The sequence below is a fragment of the Anas acuta genome, chromosome 5 (genome assembly GCF_963932015.1).
Source record: "Anas acuta chromosome 5, bAnaAcu1.1, whole genome shotgun sequence".
Classification (NCBI taxonomy): Eukaryota; Metazoa; Chordata; class Aves; order Anseriformes; family Anatidae; genus Anas; species Anas acuta.
Window position 1 is genome coordinate 7683712 of NC_088983.1, and position 21357 is coordinate 7705068.

General features: G+C 43.8%; 1 protein-coding gene across 7 annotated transcripts in view; it reads left to right on the plus strand.

Moving 5' to 3' along the window:
• Positions 1 to 21357, plus strand: part of SYNE2 (spectrin repeat containing nuclear envelope protein 2) — a 189988-nt gene that overhangs the window by 161990 nt on the left and 6641 nt on the right. For 5 of the 7 annotated variants that reach the window (XM_068682516.1, XM_068682522.1, XM_068682521.1 and 2 more), the window contains 11 exons: positions 7591 to 7753; positions 11340 to 11527; positions 11679 to 11829; positions 12317 to 12499; positions 14439 to 14576; positions 15474 to 15668; positions 16524 to 16806; positions 17170 to 17238; positions 18036 to 18172; positions 19162 to 19291; positions 20506 to 20717. In XM_068682516.1, the coding sequence (XP_068538617.1) occupies positions 7591 to 7753; positions 11340 to 11527; positions 11679 to 11829; positions 12317 to 12499; positions 14439 to 14576; positions 15474 to 15668; positions 16524 to 16806; positions 17170 to 17238; positions 18036 to 18172; positions 19162 to 19291; positions 20506 to 20717 (1849 nt within the window). Of the gene's footprint in view, positions 1 to 7590; positions 7754 to 11339; positions 11528 to 11678; positions 11830 to 12316; positions 12500 to 14438; positions 14577 to 15473; positions 15669 to 16523; positions 16807 to 17169; positions 17239 to 18035; positions 18173 to 19161; positions 19292 to 20505; positions 20718 to 21357 lie in introns of those variants that run through there. The other 2 variants (XM_068682520.1, XM_068682523.1) reach the window with 2 other exon arrangements.

Here is a 21357-nt window from a genome sequence, read left to right on the forward strand (position 1 = left end):
TTGCAGTAACATGGGAATGAATTGAAGCTCTCCAGTAACAAACCTTGTACTGTGCAGGGATGCTACAGGATTTATTGGGAGTCTCCAGCGAGCTGCTGCTCTGTGCTTTCCCTTCATCCTTTCTTTTTCACCGCTGCTGGGCTGCTCCAATGGCTGCTCCGGGGGCAGTGGTCCCTGGCTTTTTAGGTACAGGGGGCGAGCAAATTCCTGTCTCCTCTCAGGTGTTTTCCGTGTTTATTTTCTGCCACGTTGCCTGCCCTTTGGCAGGGCAGGCTGTCAGGCACCACGTGTTGGCGTGCTGCAGCTGCAGTCGTGCAGCCTTTCGGTGTGGGTGCACTCCAAGCTCAAAGGTCTTCGAAACTGCTACAGACGGGTTTTGCACAGCAAGCGAAACAAAGTGTGCTGCAGTGAGGCCCCCGGGTAAACGATACAGGAGAACGATACTGGTTCGTGGCAGTACCACTGTAAAATCTCATTCTTTATAATAATTTTGGTGGAAAATAATCAACGCAGTTAAAATCTCACTCTCAAGGTGCCTGCTTCCTTTCCGTGCTCTCCGGGCTCCCTGTCCTTTAGGGATTATGCCTCTGTTTGGCACAAGAGCTGTGACAGGACTCATTATCGTATCAGGCAGGATGGCTGGGCTTATTTTGGTTACGCAACACATGCTGAGGTGTGCTGGGAGCCTGGGGGGAGCTGGCCGTGCTGGGAAATCTGGGTCTTCTGTGAAAGTCCAGGTCTTCTGCATGCTGCTGCCCTTCCCCATGTCCACCTGCCGGGCGGGAGGGCAATGTCCTGGGTCTGTGTCTCAGTCCGACCGCCCTGAATGTGTTCAAACCTGGGCCACAATCAGGTTAAACTGTCACAGCGACTGCAGCCTGGGTATGATTTCACTGTGCAAACTGTCTGAATGCCTCTCAAGGTGTGAGGTGTCTTTCCAGGCACTTTTTTTTGCTGCCCTTGATTGAATGTGAGCGATTGGCAAGCTAATACAGGTCTGCAGAAGGCTACCTGAACACTGAGAAGACTTTGATTTCAAACCCATTCCTTGCATTTTTGGTGGGATTATCACAGCTTTTTTTATATATTTTTTTTTCCTGTTGGTATTTGCTGGGCAGGGAGTGACTTTTAATCCAAGGTTCTCTGACTTCTGCCTTATTCTCCCGCCCCATGATCTCTGGCAGTCATAACACCCAGAAATTACGACCGTGTGTTTTTCCACAAATGAATGATATCGTAAATGAAGATTAGGGGTTGTTTTGTCCTCAGCATAACAGGCTCCTTGCGCTGAAGGCCTTCCGCCTGCACTGGAAGGTTAAAGAGAGGACAGGACAGTGTGTGGGAGATTTAATTCGTACTAAATACCTGGGATATAATGCTAAAGGCGAGAGAGAAGAGCGCAGTGGAAGTAAGGCTACATCTGTGTGCGTGGTGCCTGTGTGTGGATGTACATTTTCTTGATTTTTTGGGCTCGCTTCAATTTTACCCGGCTGCAAATCATCCGGGTCTGAGGCTCAGATCCTGCTTTCCACCGAGCAGAGACGAAATGAGCACCGAATCCACCTTTCTCAGTGCCGAAGCCTCCAGCCTGCAACCTTTTTGTCGCCAGCCGCGGGCAGCCGCTCTGCGTGCGTCTCTTGGCGTGCTAATTCTCTCGTGTCAGAATATAGCTCTCGGGGTTTTGTGCTGAGGAGGGATGCGGCCATTTGCCAGGTAAAATGCCAACCCCAAAAACGCAGGGTGGGGGGTTAAAACAGGGGAAGAGCCACTGTGGTGGCTCCCCCAGCTTCGGGGGGTCGGGGAGGAGGACGGGCGAGCCTCCCCCCCTCAACGCGGGATGCTAAAGCGGCGAATAAATAGGGCATCTGTGGAGGAGGGGTTTCCTCATCCTACGCGTGCCGTGGTCGCCCAGGCGGTCGGTCCCCTCGTGGCTTGGGCTTTGCGAGCTGAGGAATGGTTTATTCTGGCGAACCGTAAGTGCCATCCGGGCGAGAGGTGCTGGGCTCGGTGGCGGCGGCGGTGGGTTGCGGCCTGGGGCGGCGGCGGGGAGGGCTCCGCAGCGTGGATGCGCCAGCGCCTCGCCGCACTCCGCCTTGGACAAGTGGATGAGCGAGGTGCCGAGCGGGAGACGCGGCGCTTTGAGCAGGAGGAGCAGCGCTCAGGGCCTCTTGGTTAAAAAAGCAGCCGGCTTTGGGGGTCTTGCACCCGAGGCGGCGGAGATCCGCAGCAGCAACCTTTTGGTCTGGCTGGCGGGGGGATGCGAGGAGAGCCTTCCCCCAGCACCCCTGTGTTTGCTCTGCTCACCGTGCTAACACAAGCCACAAACACAGGGGCTTCCTGTCATTTTACGAGCTCCGGTTGCTCGACAGAGAAATCTCCTCGTATTTTACATCAAGGCCTAAAATTCGCTGTTGACATCACCTCTCCAAATCGGGTCTTTTGTCCCTCACATGGTTAAGCTCGCCTGCAACTTACTGAACAAAGGTTTCCGGGTTTCGTGCATCTCATTTGCTGTGCGGGGTAGTAAACAATCCTGCCAGCTGGCACGGCAATTTCAGCCCCTCCGCAGATAAAAATAAATGTCTGTAGTATCTTCTCCTGCCTGGCTAGAATGACATTTGTGCTTGTGAGTGAGAGCTTGGGATATATACATCAGGATGTTTTTCATTCTGTTAGACGCTAAAATTTGAATGTTATTTATTGCCTTTTGAGCTCTCCTGTGTCTTTTCCTGCACTTTGACAGCTGATGTAACGCAGCTGGCAGGCATTTTGTAATCCTTTATGTCTGTGTGAACACATTTCAGTCAACCTGGAAGTGCCTTATAACATTAGATAATTCCTGAGTATTTACTACGAAATATTCTGCTGCTTCTTGGGGCTGTGCAGTGCTTCAGCCTGCAGTGACCCTCGTGCACTCCTCCCATAACCCAGCGCTGGCAGCTTCAGCAGGGGCATTAAGAGCCAAATCCAATCTCGAGTCAGGTCAGTTAGTCCTTCTGTTCACTTTTGCAGCCAGCTATTAGTTATAAGCGACTACTTTTGTTCTTTTTATGCCACTGGTGTTTTGGTGGAAAGATCAAGACGAAGCTGCCTTTGTCTGACTTATCCCATGCGTCTAATGCATGTTACTAAGCCGTGTTTTGAATCAGGATACCTTTTAAGCTGGGCCCATGGCAAAGTACAAGAGATGTTTGAGTTTGCTGTGCCTTGTTTTCTTTTTCTTTCTCTTTTTTTTTATTTAAGAAGTTATATTGGTTGTATATATATATATATATATATAATCTTTTGCTTCAGGGAGCATGTTGAAAGGTGGCAGGTTAGTTCTCACTGAGAAGTGAACTGCACATAACTAGGCCCTTTTCCAGTAAGATTGAAGCTTTGCATGTTTGACTGTACAACTTGAGAATTGTACCTTGTAGAGGAAGAATTCAATCAACAGCAGTGGCACCTCAGGGTGACTGGGAGGAGCTCCTTTCCTCTGCTGCACTTGAGTTTTTATTGCTGTTAATTCACTGTGTGATGTGTGGTTCTCACCTGGAGCTGGGGGGAGCTTTTGCCCCCAGGCTTGGGGGCTTCACAACCCCTCCTACTTCCCTGGAGGCCTGTCTTTCTGCACCAATTGTCCTTCCAGGATGCATCTCAAAAGACTTCATCAGGTTTCTTTCATGCAAATAGCAGATCATTTGCAAGAACACTTGCAGGATGTAGGAATGCAGAGGTGTGGTTGTTGCATGTGTAAGACTTTTATGGATGTAAGTAGATTTTTTTTTTTCCAGTTTCTTGGAGCATTAGCCATAGAATTGGTGGTTCCCTTTGACTTCTCTGCAAGCTGAGGTGCTTAATGAGGATGCTCAACTTTCTCATCATTTCACGTGTTGCCTCAGGGTAGATCCCTCCCCTTTATCTTGGACTTGGTGCCTGTTGACTGCAACAAGAACAAATCATCCGGTGTGAGCATCTGGAGAAAGATGTCTTTCTGTTTACAAACTGCACTAATGTGAACTTCTGTTAGGTTTTTTATTCTTCTCTGGCTGCTTAGCTTCAGCTTGAGATTAATGACCTAGAGAATTAAGGGTGGTTAAATGACTGACAAATGCCATATTCTACCCACAATATGTACAAATTAAATTAGATAATTACATTGGCGTGCCTGTGATGGCAACTGTTAGGAAACAAATACAAGCTCATGGTACTACAGTGATGCCCTCTTTGAGGCTGGTGTTGATAGTAGCTACAGACCCATGTATTAGAGCAATATAGACAATGTAAATTTTGGATAAATACCTAAACCAGAATAATATTCTTGATTTTATTTTTTTTACATTAAAAAAAACAAACAGTTGGATTCTAAAGCTGTTGCTTTTCTTATTTATTGAATGTGCCATTCATTTTTAAGGGGTTTATAGAATCATTTAGGTTGGAAAAGACCCCTAAGATCATCTGGTCCAACCTTTAAGCTAGCACTGCCAAGTCAAAGAGATCTGTATGTGACAGGCATTGGCAGCAGGCCTGGTCCACAGGGCCATGCTCCTTCTAGTAGGCCGGCTGGGTTAGGTGGCTCAGTTGGGAGGGATGTACTTAGAAACCTGGGGAACTTCACAGGATGAGCAGTGAACAAATATCATTGGGAGCAGCTGTGGACAGTGCAGTGGTTGCTCTTTGTTTCCTTCTGTCTACTCTGAGGTCGTGCAGAATTCACAGTGCAACAGTGTTGTTTGGCTTAAACTCTTCCTCAGGCCTGGCTCTTGAGTGCTTCCTCATTTCAGTGGTCAACACAGAGCCAGTGTTGTCCCGTCTTTCCAGCAAGAAGGGCTCCCAACTCGCTTACCTGCCTTCAGTGAGCCACAGGCCCTGCCAAGTGTTACAACCAACTGGATCAGCACATTGTCTGGTGGGACAGGAGCAGGGACAGGGTGGAGGGAGAATTAGGTCTTCCTGGGTGAATTACTGCCAGCTCGTGATAGCACAAGAAAATGCTGCATGGAGTATGACATCTTCATTGAGTACTGCTTAATGAAAGGGGGAGTAGGAGCAGGAAGATTTATATAGCAGCTGTTCGCTTGGGAGCCAGATGCCTTCTGCATACAGAGTTGAACTTGAGAACAGAGCTCTGAAAGGAGCTTGTTAATGAAAGCATGACCAGCTAAATCCTTTTGTCATCCACTGGCTTCCTCTGTCAGCTGCAGCAGTGGAAAGCACCGTCAGCGTAAAAGGCAGAGACAGATGCTTTGCCCTTTGTACCACTATTGGTGGCTTTGTGGGTGGACCACAGACTTGGGCTAGATTCCTCAGGCTGGCTTTTAGGATTGCATCAACCAGGCAAGACTAATTTTATGTTTTGGAAAGTGCAGAGTTGTTAAATACTTGCCCAGAAAACTACCATAGTATCGTTCTCTTGCCTGCCTTGTAAAACTGCCTGAAAGTACTGCGGGGCTCTCTTGGGGCAGGAGGTAGGGGAAACTGCTTCCCATTTTCTGGCCTTACTCTGTACCTTCGCAATAATCAGTAGGACTGAACAAATCCAGCAGGATCATTCTCACATCTCCTTCCTAAGCACTTTACCGTAAGTCAAGCGTCTAGCTGATGTATTTGTCCTGTTTGATTACCTTAAGATTGCTAATAAGATCAGTTGTTGCTCAGAGTGGTGTATTCTTCATAGGTTATCTGTCCTATGTATCTCTTGTTATTGTATCCTATGCTACAAGTAACTGCAAAACCCACTCAGTTTCAGGCAGTTTGGACCCCTCTCTTCTAAAAATTGCTAAGACTTGCTAGGACAGCCCAGCATCCCAGCAGGACAGTGGACCAGGAAGCTCCTCCTTTTACTTGCAAGGAGGACACAGCTCTTTTATATGAAGCCAGCATCCAGGTACCCTGTCAGGGCACTTCTCCATCGATGTGATCTGTCCCTGCGTGTGTCCTCCCCCCTATTCCTACCTTGCACAATGCCGCTGTAGCCAGGTGAGTTAGGGTTCATCTAGGACATCCCAACAGTCCCCTGCATTTGGGACATTTAGCAATTCCCTTGTACAAGCTGCCTTTCCAGTCCCAGCTGCTGGTTTTTGTTTAGCTGGTGACAGTTCCTTGCAACATCTGACAAATTGGTACCTCAAACCTACTTAGCTAAGTAGCTAAGGAATGGGGAATGCTCTGGCCTCCTCACAATTCATATTTAACTTTTTGCACTGCACTTGGTTTAGGCAATGAGGCTCTTTTGAGCAGTTTTTAAACCAGACAGTCACTTAAGGTTTCATTCAGAAATTTGCATTTCAAAAATCCCATGCAAGGTCCAAGAAATCCATCCCAAGGCATAGGGACAGAGAGACAGCAAAGGGATGGATGCAAGAGGCTGGGAAGGATGGCGTAGGGAAATGATGCTGGCTAAGAGGTGGGTTCTCCCTAGGGCAGGGTGGAATTTTTTCACCTGATTTCAGTGTCTGAAGTGTTGATGTTTATAGTACTGCATTACAGACCGCTACAGTTCATGGAGAGAAATGAATGCTTTTTGGTACAGTTGCTCCCATCTTGTAACCTCAGTGTTTAAAACAGATCTGATGAAAATCATGATCTAGATTTATTTATTTTTCCTGCATTAACTACCTAGATTGCAAGCTCTGATATCAATCTGAAGTCAGCCCCACTGTTGGGCTTTTCAGTAATTTTGGGGGTGGAATGAGAATAAGTGAGAATTTCAAGGAGAGACTTAAGAGCAGTGAACTAGCTTAACAGATATTCCTCCAGCATGAGAACAAATTTGCCAAAATGTACAAACATGCTACTTGGATAGTATGAGAGGCTGATAAATAATTTTGATGTGGGAATATACTGTGAAGTCTGTGAATAAAGAAAAGTTTGTTTTGAGATCTTGGGCTACAACGGCTGTAAAAAAAAAAAAAAAGTCTACAGTTCATTTGCTTGTCTGCTGTATGCCTCTCTCTAGCTGTTGGATATTCCCCCTGTTCAGCATTGTTTTTGTTTTTTTTATTATTTTCACCAACCAGGAGAGTCTGGCACCTCTCCACATGTTTCAGTTTGTTGTTCAGAGGATTCATTGCAGCACTGCAAGGCCCGAAGCTGCTATTGCTCAGGCCTTCTCTTCTGTCAGCATCCGTTTCCCAAAATGTTTGAGCTGCTGTGTGGGCACATTCACGTCTCCATTGGCAGAGCAGTACCTTCCTGGTAGCCCTGGTGGTTGTTGAAGAAAACCTTGAACGTCATTCACAGCAGGCAAATCAGGTCATAGATATCCGTTTTAGTTTAACTCAGAAATGTTACAGTGCAAACACCCACTTAGAAAAATGTCCAGGAACTGACTGAAGAGCTCACCAGCAGATGAATGAAGCTACAAAAAATCACGCTGCTCATTTAGTTTCATTAAATAATTCACACAAGGCCTTCCTGCAGTTGTAGAGCAGAGGCTTGCTGAGCCAGCTAAGGTAGCTTTTGACTAAAATATGGCTCTGATTTACAGACAACAGGTTGGTGTGACAGTAAGTCCTTTATAAAGCCACGCCTGTCGTCACCTTCTGCTAACCTCATTTCCACTGACTACAGATCTTTGTAACAACATGTTCTTCCTGGTTTGCTTAGGGTGAAGAAACTGAAGGAAACATTTGCTTTTATACAACTTTTGGACAAAAACATGAGTAACCTTCGCACCTGGCTGGCCCGGATTGAGTCAGAGCTTTCTAAACCTGTTGTTTATGACATCTGTGATGACCAAGAAATACAGAAGAGACTGGCGGAACAGCAGGTGGGAAATAGGAGCAGCCATAGTGAATGAGCTAAAAAGTTGCTGATTACAATTGGTCCTAGTTTAAAATCGCCTGTTTCTTTTCTTTAGCCAGGCCTTCTAACTTTCACTGCATGTTCCTGCCAAGATGTGTTAACTTGGAAAGTTTTTATTTGCTTGCTGTTATTTCACTATTGTAAATGTTGCTTTGCCCCTATCCTTCCCTCCACCTTAAAATACCCACAAGGTACAGACAACAGGTTTTTTTTATATTTCAGAGGTTTTGCCCAGTTATGTACAACAGACTTCAGAAAGGTTAGGCAGGGCACAGGGGACAAAATCCAGGAAGACAGATGACCTAGGCTCAGCATTGCAAGGTCTGAACGCTGGGTCTCCTGAGAACTGGCTGTGTCAGATGTGAGCGCTGTAACTTGAGGAGTTGCCCTCACTAGCTCACTCTTCCCCTCCTTGCAGACAGCAGAGGAAGCTTGGCAGAGAAGGATGTTTGAGCTTTGGAGGATGGACTTGTGCAAACACACCTTTGGCTGAGTCCTGATCCTGTAGGCAGTCTCTGAAGCTCCCCCCAGGGTAGTGTGAGATGGTGCATAAATCCTGCTGAGGCATAAGTATGAAGCAAGCTAGCACTGTTGGGCATTGGTCGAGTGCATGTAGGCATTTATCCAAGACAGTGGCTCAACAGGGGAATCCTGAGAAGCTGTGTTAAAGTGCTGAAGATGGCAAGGATCGGGCATAACTGATCGTGCTAGCTGTTCCAGCCAAATGGAAGTGTGGAATGAATTGGATAGTCCTAGAGTAAAACTTCTCTTTGCAGCAGCCAGGGAAGGAAAAGGAGCTTTTCCTAAGTGCAGACTCACAGGTGGAGTGGCGTAACCTGTGTCACTTTTTCCTCTGTGTCCAGGTTCGAAGTGTCTCCTTGGGAAGGCTGAGAATCACCAAGGCTGTCTTCTGGCCTTTGTGTAAAATAAGAATATTGCCCTAAAACTGAGAATCAAAACTAAAGCTGTCAAGTGTGGAAGCTCTATGGCATCTACCTTTAAAGATGCCACACATATTGGTGTTCTTCCCATCCTTCCCATCGTTTGTCTTTATGGCTGTTGCTTTCTTGTCCAAGAAAAGATCCCTTAATGACCCAGACCCGAGGGCTGTGTTCTCTGCTGGCTGATGTGGCTCTCCATCTGCTTGTGTCCCAGGCATAGTGGGAAGGTCCAGCACCTCTGCGACAAGAGTGGGGATAGCTCCCACCAGCTGCACTCCAGGAGCTGGTCATACATCAGAAGCTTTGGTCCAGTGCCTCTGATGGTTCCATCTGCATTGTGAACGGTCACATAAACAACGTGGAGATATTTTCTCCCCATCCAAACCTTTTGCATTTCTCAAAGGCTGTAATGAATTGCCAGGCAGAGAAGAACGTGGGGCACAAAGAACTCGTGTCCAAACTCATTTATTTTTATTATGAGTATTAAAGCTTCAGCTCACTGCAAGAGCCAGCTTTTGCTGCTCAGAGCTACTTACCGCTTTGTTGTTTGAATTCTGTTTCAAATGCAGACCTGTGGGCACTTCTAGACTCCTTCTACGGTAACCTTTTAGCAGGCTGAGTATAAACCTGTACTGACCAAAAGACCACAGGGGGAAAAAAAAGCTTCTTTCGCTCCACGGTAGAGAAACCTTTATCTAAACACAACAAATAAAAAGATCTTTCCTGGTTTTATCCGAACAATTATTCCAGCAAGTGCATAGTGATGGTGAGAAATATGCCCTACAGGTGTCTTTCATTTGACATCCCTGACTGGAAAAACTTTGCCTGTTCAGTCTTGAATAATGACATTTAAAAACAGAGTGCATCTACAGAGATGCTTTATGGCATGTTTGTTCAGTTGAAGGATGAAGATTGAAATGTGAATAATACTCATTTGAAGATTTCAAAGTCATTTCAGCACCACAGAATTCTAGCAGCATGTAGTCTGTTTAAGCTTGCTGGGCAATGCTGTGCAGAGTTGAAGGAAAAGTACCTTTCTGGGCTCGGTATATGTTCTTGGCCCCATTATTTAGTTTGTTGTATTTGTCTCACCAGAATGAAATCAGGTCATTTGGAATAACAGCTGGGAAAACAGCAAGAATTCTGCCTAGGATTATTGCATATGAACCCAGGCATGACCAAAAGTAATGAAACAGTGTCAGCAATTTACCATAGTATAAATAAAATGGTTTTAAAATCCATGTTCCAAATTCTCATTTTCACCAATGCAGCTGTAAATCAAGAATAATTTGATGAATTCAGGAGTCTCTCCACGTAACAGCAGTAGGGTAGAGCCTGTTTTGGGAAGCAGACACTGTGTTAAGAACACACTGCTGCCTCTTGCTCAGAAAACATCTGTGGATCCTTAATAAGCTATTAAAATGGTGTTGGGTCTGCTTCTGGCAGTCTCTCACCTATGCAGATTTTGGCTTCTACTTTATTTAAAGCTGTGTTATCACAAATCATGCAAGCCAAATTTTTACCATTTATGGCGTAGCCCTTCTTTCAGGTACTCATATAACACCATTGAAGATTGACATGGAGTGATACTCAACTCTTTGCAGCTTGTTGATTTCCAGGAAGACCTTTCTTCAACTCCTCTTGGATTTCCTACAAGCCGTGTCTGGATTTTTTCATGTGTCTTTTTTTTGTTTGTTTATTTTAAGTCTAGGGCAAAACCAATTCTGCTTCATCTGTTCACTGAAATCGATAATACTCTTTAAATGGGAGTTCTTCTTGCTGTTGTCAGTAAAATACTCATTAGTGTTTGGTGTTGTTGCTGTGTTATTCTGGTTACAGTACCCGTACCCTTCATAAGGGGAGCCAGGAGTGGGTTGAAAAAATGCAAATGTAGTGGGCATTGTTATTTCATTAATGGTCACGGTTGGTAGCATTGTACAGAGCTGCTTTTTCAACAAGAAGTATCTATGTAGCACTGACTTCAAGAACAGTTACAGGTACAGAAGGAGCTGCCAGAATATGATGGACCTGCAAGCTCTGGAGAAGAAACGTGTAGATAAGGCAAAGGGTCTTTGCCAGACCCTTTAAAACAGGCTGTCAAAACAGGAGCTTGAAAGAGGGAATAGGAAAAGCAGTGCAACATGGGCTGCTCTTTTGTTATGCTTCTGCAGTTCGTGATAACCAGTCTGTGATCATGCAATCAGCAAAGTACAGGACCTGTATCATGAGCTCTCTGTCAAGTCTTGTAGAGTAGTAAGCTGACAGGAGGTACTGTCACTTGGTACAGTCAAAATTAGTAAGTATGCCTTTACAGTCTGTGTAAGGTTTGGATTTTGAATGCACATTAAAATTGTCCAGACTGCTAATGAGAAGATTGAGCTCTCATTGAGAAATCTGGACAACCCCTTTTTGCATGGCAGCAGCTCTGTCCTAACCTGTCAGTCTGTCATCTGCACAACTCATACTGCAAGTCTGTTTTCTAAAGCTAAGTAACCTTTTACTGACTTACAAATTGCTCTTTCTCCATCTTCTGCAGTATTTTGAAAGGGCATGTCTGAAATCCAACCAATCACGTTGCCTTCCACTAAAACTCTTCTTTTGTCAATGCAGGACCTGCAACGAGACATAGAGCAACACACAGCAGGGGTGGAGTCCGTATTTAATATTTGTGAAGTCCTGCTGCACGATTCTGATGCATGTGCTAATGAGACAGAGTGTGACTCCATCCAGCAGACTAGCAGGAGTTTGGACAGACGGTGGAGAAACATCTGTGCCATGTCTATGGAAAGGCGAATGAAGTAAGTGTCTTTATCCCACAGCTCCTAAAGAAGTCTGTGGAAGCATTTTGAAGAAATGCTTTTGGTTTCGCCACAAACCAGGTTTTGAGAAAGGAAAAAAAAAAAAAAAAGCTTATGATAAAACTCTTCTATATTTGCATCTCCCTGCCAGAATTGAGGAGACCTGGCGCCTATGGCAGAGGTTTTTGGATGACTATTCTCGCTTTGAAGATTGGCTAAAATCAGCTGAAAGGACAGCAGCTAGCCCCAATTCTTCAGAGGTTTTGTATACACACGCAAAGGAGGAGCTGAAGAAGTTTGAGGTGAATTTTTTAACTTCATCTTTTTATGCTTAGCAGCAGGCTGGATGTTCAGACTGCTGAATGCTTATTGTCTGTGTGAAATGCCTGGATCACTGAAAAATACATTCTGCAGTTCAAAGTTACAGTATAGCAACCATAAATAATATAGCCATATATAGCTGCCAGGTATCTTGCTGGTTTATTTGTCTCCATTTTTTTAACGTGGAGAATACAGTACTCCGAACTGACATAATTCTGCTTAAGTTCAAGATTTGCTTGCTAAAGGCAAGAGACCTTTGTGGGTTGATTTTTATTTTGATCTTTTTTTTTTTTGTCCTAAATTCTGAGCAAATGAGTTAAAATATGGGTCCTTCTCTGGGTTTAATTTTGTAGCTGGTTTTGGTTTTCTTTAAGGGGAGAGGGCATCATCCTTCCTCTTGATGGATCGTATCAGACCGATCCTTTCTCTTACCAGCAAAGGAACTGAGTTTCTCGATTTCCCTTGCAGGCATTCCAACGGCAAGTTCACGAACGACTCACTCAGTTGGAGCTGATCAATAAGCAGTACAGGCGCCTTGCCCGCGAGAACCGCACTGACTCAGCCAGCAAGTTGAAGCAGATGGTACATGAAGGCAACCAGCGCTGGGATAATCTCCAGAAAAGAGTCGCTGCCATTCTGAGGAGACTGAAGGTAATTGCATAGTGGAGTGAGAGACTAAGGAGCACTCACAGGTTCCTCTACGAGTTCCCAAGGGCAAACACATACTTGGGAGCAACTGTCTTGTGTTGGTTTGTGTCTTGAATTACTAGTTGGGGTTTAATCCCAACAGGGAGCTAAATACTACACAGCTGCTCGCTCACCCTCCCCAGGTGGAATCAGGGAGAGAATCAGAAAGGTAAAAGTGTGAGAACTCATGGGTTGAGATAAAGACAGCTCACTAGGTAAAGCAAAAACCATGTGTTCAAGCAAAACAAAACAAAGAATTCATTCACTACTTCCCATCAGCAGGCAGGTGTTCAGCCAGTCCCAGGAAAGGAGGGCTCATCATGCATAACAGTTTATTGGGAAGACAAGTACCATCACTCCATACTTCACCCCCCACCCCCAAAAAAAAATCCTCCTTCTTTACTCCAGCTTTTATTGCTGAGCATGACATCATATTTTAAGGAATATCTCTTTGGTCAGTCTGGGTCAGCTGTCCTGGCACTGTCCCCTCCCAGCTTCTGGTGCACCCCCAGCCTCCTCGTTGGCAGGACACTGTGCTAAGCAGAAAAGTCCTTGGCTCTGTGCCAACACTGCTTTGCAAGAACTAAAAGAAAGCATTGGTGTGCTATCACCACTTTTCATCAAATATCCAAAACACAGCATTGTATGAGCCTCTACAAAGAAAATTAACTCTGTCCCCACCAAAACCATGACACCAGTGTACAAGAGCACCTCTGGAAAGGTCACCAAGTACATGGCATAAGTATGTCTTTGGTAGGGTTCTTGATGACTACAGATGTGTGGGGGAAGAAAGGCTGGAAATTTTGGAAGGTATGATGTGGGCTTTACTGCTCCTATTTTAATCAGCCCTGCCATGGCTAGATACACTCATGAATTTGCAGCTTTCTTTAAAAAGAAGCAGAGACAAAAAGGCCTCAGTTCAGAAATGGGTTGTGGTTCAAAACATAGCTCTACTTCACACTAAGTTATGATTCACCTACAAGGCTTTAAACATGGAGATGTGATGGAGGGGCCTGCTGCTGTCACTGCCTCATGCTGTGCTCTCTGCTTGACAGAGCAATGTTGTTAAAGAATGTATTTGTGACTCTTCAGAGAACTGTCCTGCTGCTGAAGATGATTTTTTCACTAGTCAAGTTAAAATGATTTCTGGGCAGATTTTACACGTTGTTCCATGGAGGAATCTTGTCACTGCTGGATTTTTTAATATAGCAGCACTATAAGCCATTGACAGGGACTACTGGTAGATCCCAAAAGTCAATGGATGAAGCTCTGAGATATCTCAAGGGGTTTGATCTGTGCAGTTGGATGTGTCATGTTTCAGAATGTAACCTTTCTGAACAGTAAATACACCAAGAACTGGGGCACTGCAAGCTTCATGTCCATTAGTGGCTCCCCTGGGAGCTGGCAGCAGAGAGAGCTCCTCCTGGCTTTTCTGACAAGTGGTGCATTGATTACATCTGCGTGAACATCTATGATCTAGCCGATTGTTTTCCCAATTTTACTACCACAGTTTTAATTACTTGAATTTAGTTAGAGATGGGGCTAACTTTCCTCTAAATTTAGAACAAATTAGATGATCAAACCTGAGTCCAAATGACTGTTGCATTGATATAAAAGTATGGGAGAATGTATTTTCATTATGCAGCGTGGAAGCAAGATTTTTTTTCTTATAAGAATGACTGCTGAAGTTTTATTTCCACCCCAGTTAGAATAGTTCACCAGGGTAGGACACTTCGCGCCAGCATCCCTAGGGGACATTTCTATACATGACATGCTGTCGTTTGTGTCCTGAAGGCCATTGAGGTGAACAGCAGCTTTGAAACAAAACCTTTTCAGGGGGCTCCTGTGACATCTTTTTCAGTAGATAAATTCTTGTAACAGTGGCTTCCTTCTTCCTATTCAGCACTTCACCAATCGGAGAGATGAGTTTGAGGCGACAAGGGAGAACATCCTTGTTTGGCTCACAGAAATGGACCTCCAGCTGACAAATGTGGAGCACTTCTCAAAAAGTAACTTTGATGACAAAATGCGCCAGCTAAACGTACGTATTCTTTTAAATCAGTTGTTTAACAGAACCAAACTGATCCTATCAGGCTGCTCTGTCTTGACAGAATCATCTGCTTTTCTGTAATTTCACAATAGCCAACAGCCTTTGTAGGGCTGCATTTGTTATAAGACATCAGTAATTTATTAAGTCCCACTCTGAATCAATTTTAAACAGTATTCAAATTTCAGATTCAGTGTTCAAGCTCAGTTCTATCCTGCCATTTTCTTCAAACACTGTAATGTCAGTGACAGTGATATCTGATCTGGAAAGGACCACATGTAGGTTAATAGTAAAAGCTACATTCCTAAATTCAGGCATTCTTTTCTAGGGAGAATTGTTTTGAATTGGCTTTAAGGTAGAATCTCTCCTCTGAGTGCATTGGTTCTAACTGGGACTTTCAAATAGAAATAAGACAGCATGCATGTGAAGTGATTCTAAAGAACATCTGGTTCTTTGCAACCTGCTTGTGTGCTGCTTTCCCCTTTTCCCCCATGCTATGAATTGTTTTGGGATGTAGGTTTGCTGTTATGTAGGCTGGAGACCCAACCAGTCAAACTTCTCTCCTACAGAGAAAAAAATCTCATGTACCTAGTAGAAAAATAAACTGTGATTACTTGAACTCGCATGTCCTGATCCCCTGCAGGCTCGGGACACTGCAGTCATACTGATGTATGCATAGGTGAAAAATACCACTTCATTTGGAACTATAATCCTGATAATAAAGCAACCTACTGCATCTCTTGAGTAAAAAGATATTTGCCAAATGAAATTAGGCAGCAATATCACTGTCTGCTTTTGCTTTTACTGCTGTGAGTAAGAAATGAAGGACAAACCTTAGGCTAGGAATGGGATTTGAAGAAGTGATCTTATTTTCTTGTATGTCCCAAATAGGGTTTTCAGCAGGAAATAACACTACACACCAATAAGATTGATCAGCTAATCGTTTTTGGGGAGCAGTTGATTCAGAAGAGTGAGCCTTTGGATGCTACCCTGATTGAAGATGAATTGGAAGAACTTCATAGATACTGTCAGGAAGTGTTTGGGCGAGTTGCCCGGTTCCATCAAAGACTGACTTCACGGCATCCTGTAAGAAGCAACAGTTACTTTGGTGCTTTGACAAGATTGTGGTGTTTGAAGTGCAATGCTTAGTGCTTACCTTAGCTGCCTGACTGAGTAGATTATGCTCAGAGGGGTCAGGATCTCCCTCAGTATGTGTACCAGCTTTGCTAAATTTTTGTCATCAGCTATGTCTCCGCACACCTCTCCTGTTGGGTCTCTGTCTGCAGAATCTAGATAATCGCACAGAAGTAATTTACAGGGTTAATATTAAGATAGTAGTGGTTTGAGGGCTTCAAAGGCTTTTTTGTGTCTTTTATATCACTTTGTTTTCTTTAATTTCAACAACGTGCTTAGAATTTCTCTTTATGGATTTGTTTGTGAGGCTCCATCTGTCCACTTTCTTGTGGCAACCCTAGATGGGGAACAGCACGCTCTTTACTTTTCACTGGGAACATTTAGCTGATTCTCATTTTACTTTGGCTCAGAAAGAAAGAACATTTATTAAAAAGCCAAGTGGAAGAAGTAACATGAACATCTAAGTGTAGCTGTTCACCCTGAATAAAAACAATCACTTCATTGCTGACCTGTACAGTCCATTTGGAACGGGGTACCCCTCTGCAAACTGCAGAGAGATGTTGTGGTAGCGGTTTAGTGTCTTGAAAGAAAAGAGTTAGCTGCTGATGGGAGGACTGTTTTGGCAAAAGAAGGATGAAGAAATGCTTCTCCTTAATTTTAGATATGTGGCTTGGATTACTGCAGCAGACCACAAAACCTCCCAGTAGTACTGTGTGACTTACTCGTTAGCTCATTTAGCAGTGTAGACCTTAATTATGAGTGAATGTTAGTTCTTACTAACATGCCATAACTGTTATTTATTTTTAGGGTTTGGATGATGAAAAAGAAACCTCTGAAAATGAGACAGACCCAGAAGACTCCCGAGAAATCCAGAATGATCTCTGGCATAAGAAGGCCATCGGTGACGGGCCCTCTTCCCCACAGTCCCTTTGCCACCTTATGCCACCCACTCAAGGTCACGAAAGATCAGGCTGTGAGACCCCTGTCAGTGTGGACTCCATCCCACTCGAGTGGGATCACACAGGTGACGTGGGGGGCTCTTCCTCACACGAGGATGAAGAAGAAGCAACATACTACAGTGCTTTGTCAGGTGAGAACCAGTTGCTGGCTGTTTGTTTTGAGATGGACAATTGCAGGAGGTCCCTGTGTGGGAAGGGAGGGGGACTGAGGTCTTGCTTCGACGTTGTTGGTTGGTTTTCAAGTACTATTAATAGATGTGAGCAGTCTCATCTCTTAAGTGTCCTGATGAAGGGAATGGTATTGTCTAAACCTAGCTTATATTTGGAGAAACATAAGGTTTTTAGAAACCTTACTTTTTAAGAAAGACTGATAAAAAACAGTGCCAACAACTTTTTATTTTGTTCTTTGTCTTTGCTGTCCCTAATTGTTTCAGTTGTTTTTAATATCTGGAAAATATTGCATAGTGAGGAAAATGACATTATTCTTTTTTCAGATGTAGAAATCACTGAAAATCCTGAGGCATATCTTAAAATGACCACAAAAACTTTGAAAGCATCTTCTGGTAGGCACCTGCTAATGCATGTGTCTGAACATGGCAATCTCCCTGTGCTGCACGCTATATTCCTCAACCTCTCTCATATGTAATGTCTGACTTCCTGCCTTGTGTGGACACCATGTCTCATCCTGCCATGGTGTTCTTACGCTGCAGTATTCACATATACATTACAAAGCAGTCAAGAACATGCCATTTAGATTTTGCCTGGTAAATGCCGAGGTGGTTAACGTGCATTTCATTGTAGTGATCCAAAGTCTTTTGGTACTTTCTTGGTGGTTTGCTCTGGGTAGTATCACTTTTTTGGTTGTTTCTAATTTTAATTATGTAATTACTGGGAGAAATAGTTCCAACTCTGCAAGTATTTTTGTGTGTTTTGCATCGTGCATGACAGAACCATGTGTGTCCTGTCTGTTAAATCTAGAACAAATGTTCTCCAAATCAGGACATGTCTAGACGTGTCCCTGCTGAAATGTGTTGCAGATATGTGATAGTTTTGTTGGGATGCAAACTTTCCAAAACCACAGTGCAGCCTTTTGTTTTTTAACTCATGTGTGTATTCAAGCATTTCCCAGAAGAAAACAGAATGTCTCATAACTGCATGGCTGTCATCTCATTACCTTTGAAACACTGTTGATGTTTTGCAAATGTGCATGCTTTGCAAGGAAAGCTGCAAAACTGTTGTTTTTATGCCATAACGATGCCATTTTATTTAGAGCGCTTTCTAACTTAATACAAAGCAACAGCTTCCTTGTGGAGATGGGATTTCACATTCATGTCATATGCTTTGGTTTTATTTGTTTCAGGAAAGTCTGTTTCAGAAGCTCATCCCTGGCATTCACCAGATAGCCCTGTCTGCAGGAAACACCGATACAACCAGGCAGAGATGGTTGGCAATGTGCTGTCAAGTCCAGAGACAAGTACCCCCTATAAGCCAGGCTATGTGAGTTGGAGGCTTTGCGGGCACTGAACCTATACTACGCTGTCTGTACAGCTACACAGGGAGCTGTGTAGCTCCATCTTTTTCTTTCCTCCAGCATCAAGGAAAAGATTGGTTGGGGGAGGGGGAGGTTGTTCACTGTATGCAAACTTGGCCATTACTTCTGGTGGCTTGGGAAACCAGTGAGAGTATCTGTTCACTCGCTAGAAAAGCTTCTCGAAAGCAATTCAGAGCAGTATGTGAAGCTTTTGATCAGAGACAGTGTCTGGAGGAAAATACATCCTCCATTGTCATAGGTCGATTCTAGGAGAACTAAACTCCACAAGGAGGGCTTGTGAATACCTTCCCTTGGTATTTACTTATATATCTCCCTTTGCTAAGCAAACTGATGTGGAGTGTCGTTTTCTAGCACCATTTAATCTGTTTCTGGGCATTCAAAAAAATGCCCCAGTGTCATTAGCTTGGAGGAAAGTGCTTGTTGTCTGTTGATTGTTCAGCCGTGATGGTTGGTTCCCAGTAGTCCCAGCTGTGGCCTTCACCAGCAACCTACAGGCTCTGGATCTGGACCTGTTGTCAGCACTCTTCCAGGCACACTGTGGCACTGGTATCTGGCTGATTTTGTCACCACTAATACAGTCTTGGAGTGTTAGAGTCAATATTGCCAAAATCCAGAATCCAACAAAGAGCATCAGCAAACGTAGGTTGTCCAGTACGCATAATGTACCATCATGTAATGTCCAGTAGACATTACAAGACTGCCCTACCATGTCCAGTCTTGTGATAATTAGCATCACTATGGTGTGTGTTTGTTTGTTTGTTTGTTTGCTGATAAGGCATGGAGAGCCAGCATAAACTGTTAGCAAAGAAGCAGAAGCCCAGTGCTGTATCTGGCATGCAGGAGCTCAGCCCAGACGCTCACTTTAACATAAATGAAGCTTGACCTTTGATGGCTGGTTAATGTGCAGGGCTCACACACCAAAATGTCATTCCAGGTGAAGCAGCTCAGCTCTGCAAGCAGCACCAGCGTCAACAAGGAGAACATTGCATCTGCTAACATGAGTGATGAAGAGCCCCAGGATGACCAAGAGCTTGTGAATATAGCAGCTGCAGAGAAGCAGTCAGGTACAGAGCATTCAGGCACTAGTAGTGGCTTAGGTGCTGGAGTGTTTTACCTGTGGTTCTTGGGGCAACAAAGCAGAGATAGCACAAAGACAGGACATTTGCCTTGGGAACAAATTAATGTATCTTGCTAAGATTCATTGAGCTGCCTTTTCGCTTGGTATTGTCCAACACAAGTTTTCTGTTCAAAGCTTTTACTTTTTCTGCTAGAATCTGGATTTTTTATTACTCATAATATACCTCTTTGCTGATTGGAATGAATGGAAACACTTTTGTGTGGATACTGAATGCTTCAGAGATTTTTAATCAGATTTCAAACCAAAGAAGTGTGTTTCTTTGTCTAAACCAAGATTGCCATAATTCATTCTCTTAGTTGTTGGTATTCTGTATAAAACAAAACACTCTCATTTGCAGAATAGTTTTGTCAAAGTCAGTAGTGTACTCAGTTCTTCGCTGTGGTCCTGTCTTCAAAACAAGCCAACAAGCTGATTCTCTTAACCTTTTAAGACTTCATTACTGGTTCTAGGTGCTTGAGGTTGTAAGATCACATTTATACTGCAATTGTAAAAGTGAATCGGTGTTAAAGAGAATGCAGCTATATGCACCAGCTTACCTAACTTATGCCTCTAATATCACAGGGTTGATTTCTGTACATGGAATGAATAGGTATACCTAAAAAAAAAAGTCTTAGAAAGATGGAGAGTAACTCTTTGCTCGATCAGATAATGACAGGACAAGGGGGAATGGTTTTAAACTAAAAGAGGGGAGGTTTAGTTTAGAGATTAGGAGGAAATTCTTAACTCAGAGTGTGGTAAGGAACAGGTTGCACAGAGGCTGTGGATGCCCCAACCCTGGGGGTGTTAAAGGCCAGGTTAGATGAGGCCCTGAGCAACCTGATTTAGTGGGTGGCATCCCTGTCTATGGCAAGGGGGTTGGAACTAGGTGATCTTTGAGGTCCCTTCCAACCTAAGCTATTCTGTGATTCTATGTTCAACATGCTTAAAATCCTGTGTAATATTACCGTGGATAACTTGACCAGTAACGTGAAAGTGTAGACTCCATAATCTCAAGTAAAAAAGATGTTAAGTATTACATGGTAGCAATTATTTGGCTTTAAGTAGGTTGGAGAGTAATTTACTTGTGAAACTGCTTGCATCTGTTTTATGGACTGTTCACCTTACTGAAAATGTAAACATTTCTTGTTCTGTCACTTGTAGGCATTATTGATAGGTGGGAGCTCATTCAAGCTCAAGACCTCAGAAATAAACTCAGGATGAAACAGAACTTGCAGCAGTGGCAGCAGCTGAACTCTGATCTCAGCGACGTCTCCACTTGGCTTGATAAAACTGAGGAAGAGCTGGAGGAGCTGCAAAAAGCAAAACCTCCAACCAGCATGCATGAGATGGAACAAAGGGTCAAGAAATTGAAAGTAAGTTGTAGCACATTGAGAAACAGGATTTCAAAATGCTGATGCTCTTTATTGTTGTCTTTTGTGCTCCTATGGTTTGTCAACAGCATGAATTCTAATAGCAATGTGTGTATGTCACAGAGGAGCTAAGTAAGAGGACTAAAGAGGGTGGTTAAGCAAGGTGCTTCTGTCTTCAGCTGCAGTCAGTATGCCTGGGTACAACAGGCAGACAGGCTGAAGTGAAAACCCCTCCCTTTCTGTTTTCTTACCAAGGAACTCTATGCTCTCAAAACAAAAAAAATTTGACCCCAAACTTGTCTCTTTAGGCCATATGTTTTAGAAAATAAACACAGAAAAAGGCTAAAAAAGTGAAAGCTTAGACTCCCCAGATGCCAGGTGTCTGGCTTTATCTTGGGAGATGTGGTTGGGTATTCTGAGCAATGATACTGGCATTTTTCCCTGTTCTGTGCTATTTCTCCTCTATACAAACCAGAAAAGGATTGCAAATTAGCCAAGTCTACAGACTGCAAAGTCTAGGCTGATTTAGGCTGATTTTCTTTTAATTGAATTAGTATATATATTTTTTGTTTTATTTTGTTTTGTTTTGTAGCTCCAAAAGGGTGACTGAGCAAGATCTGCCCTAAAGCTCTGTTTTTTAGCA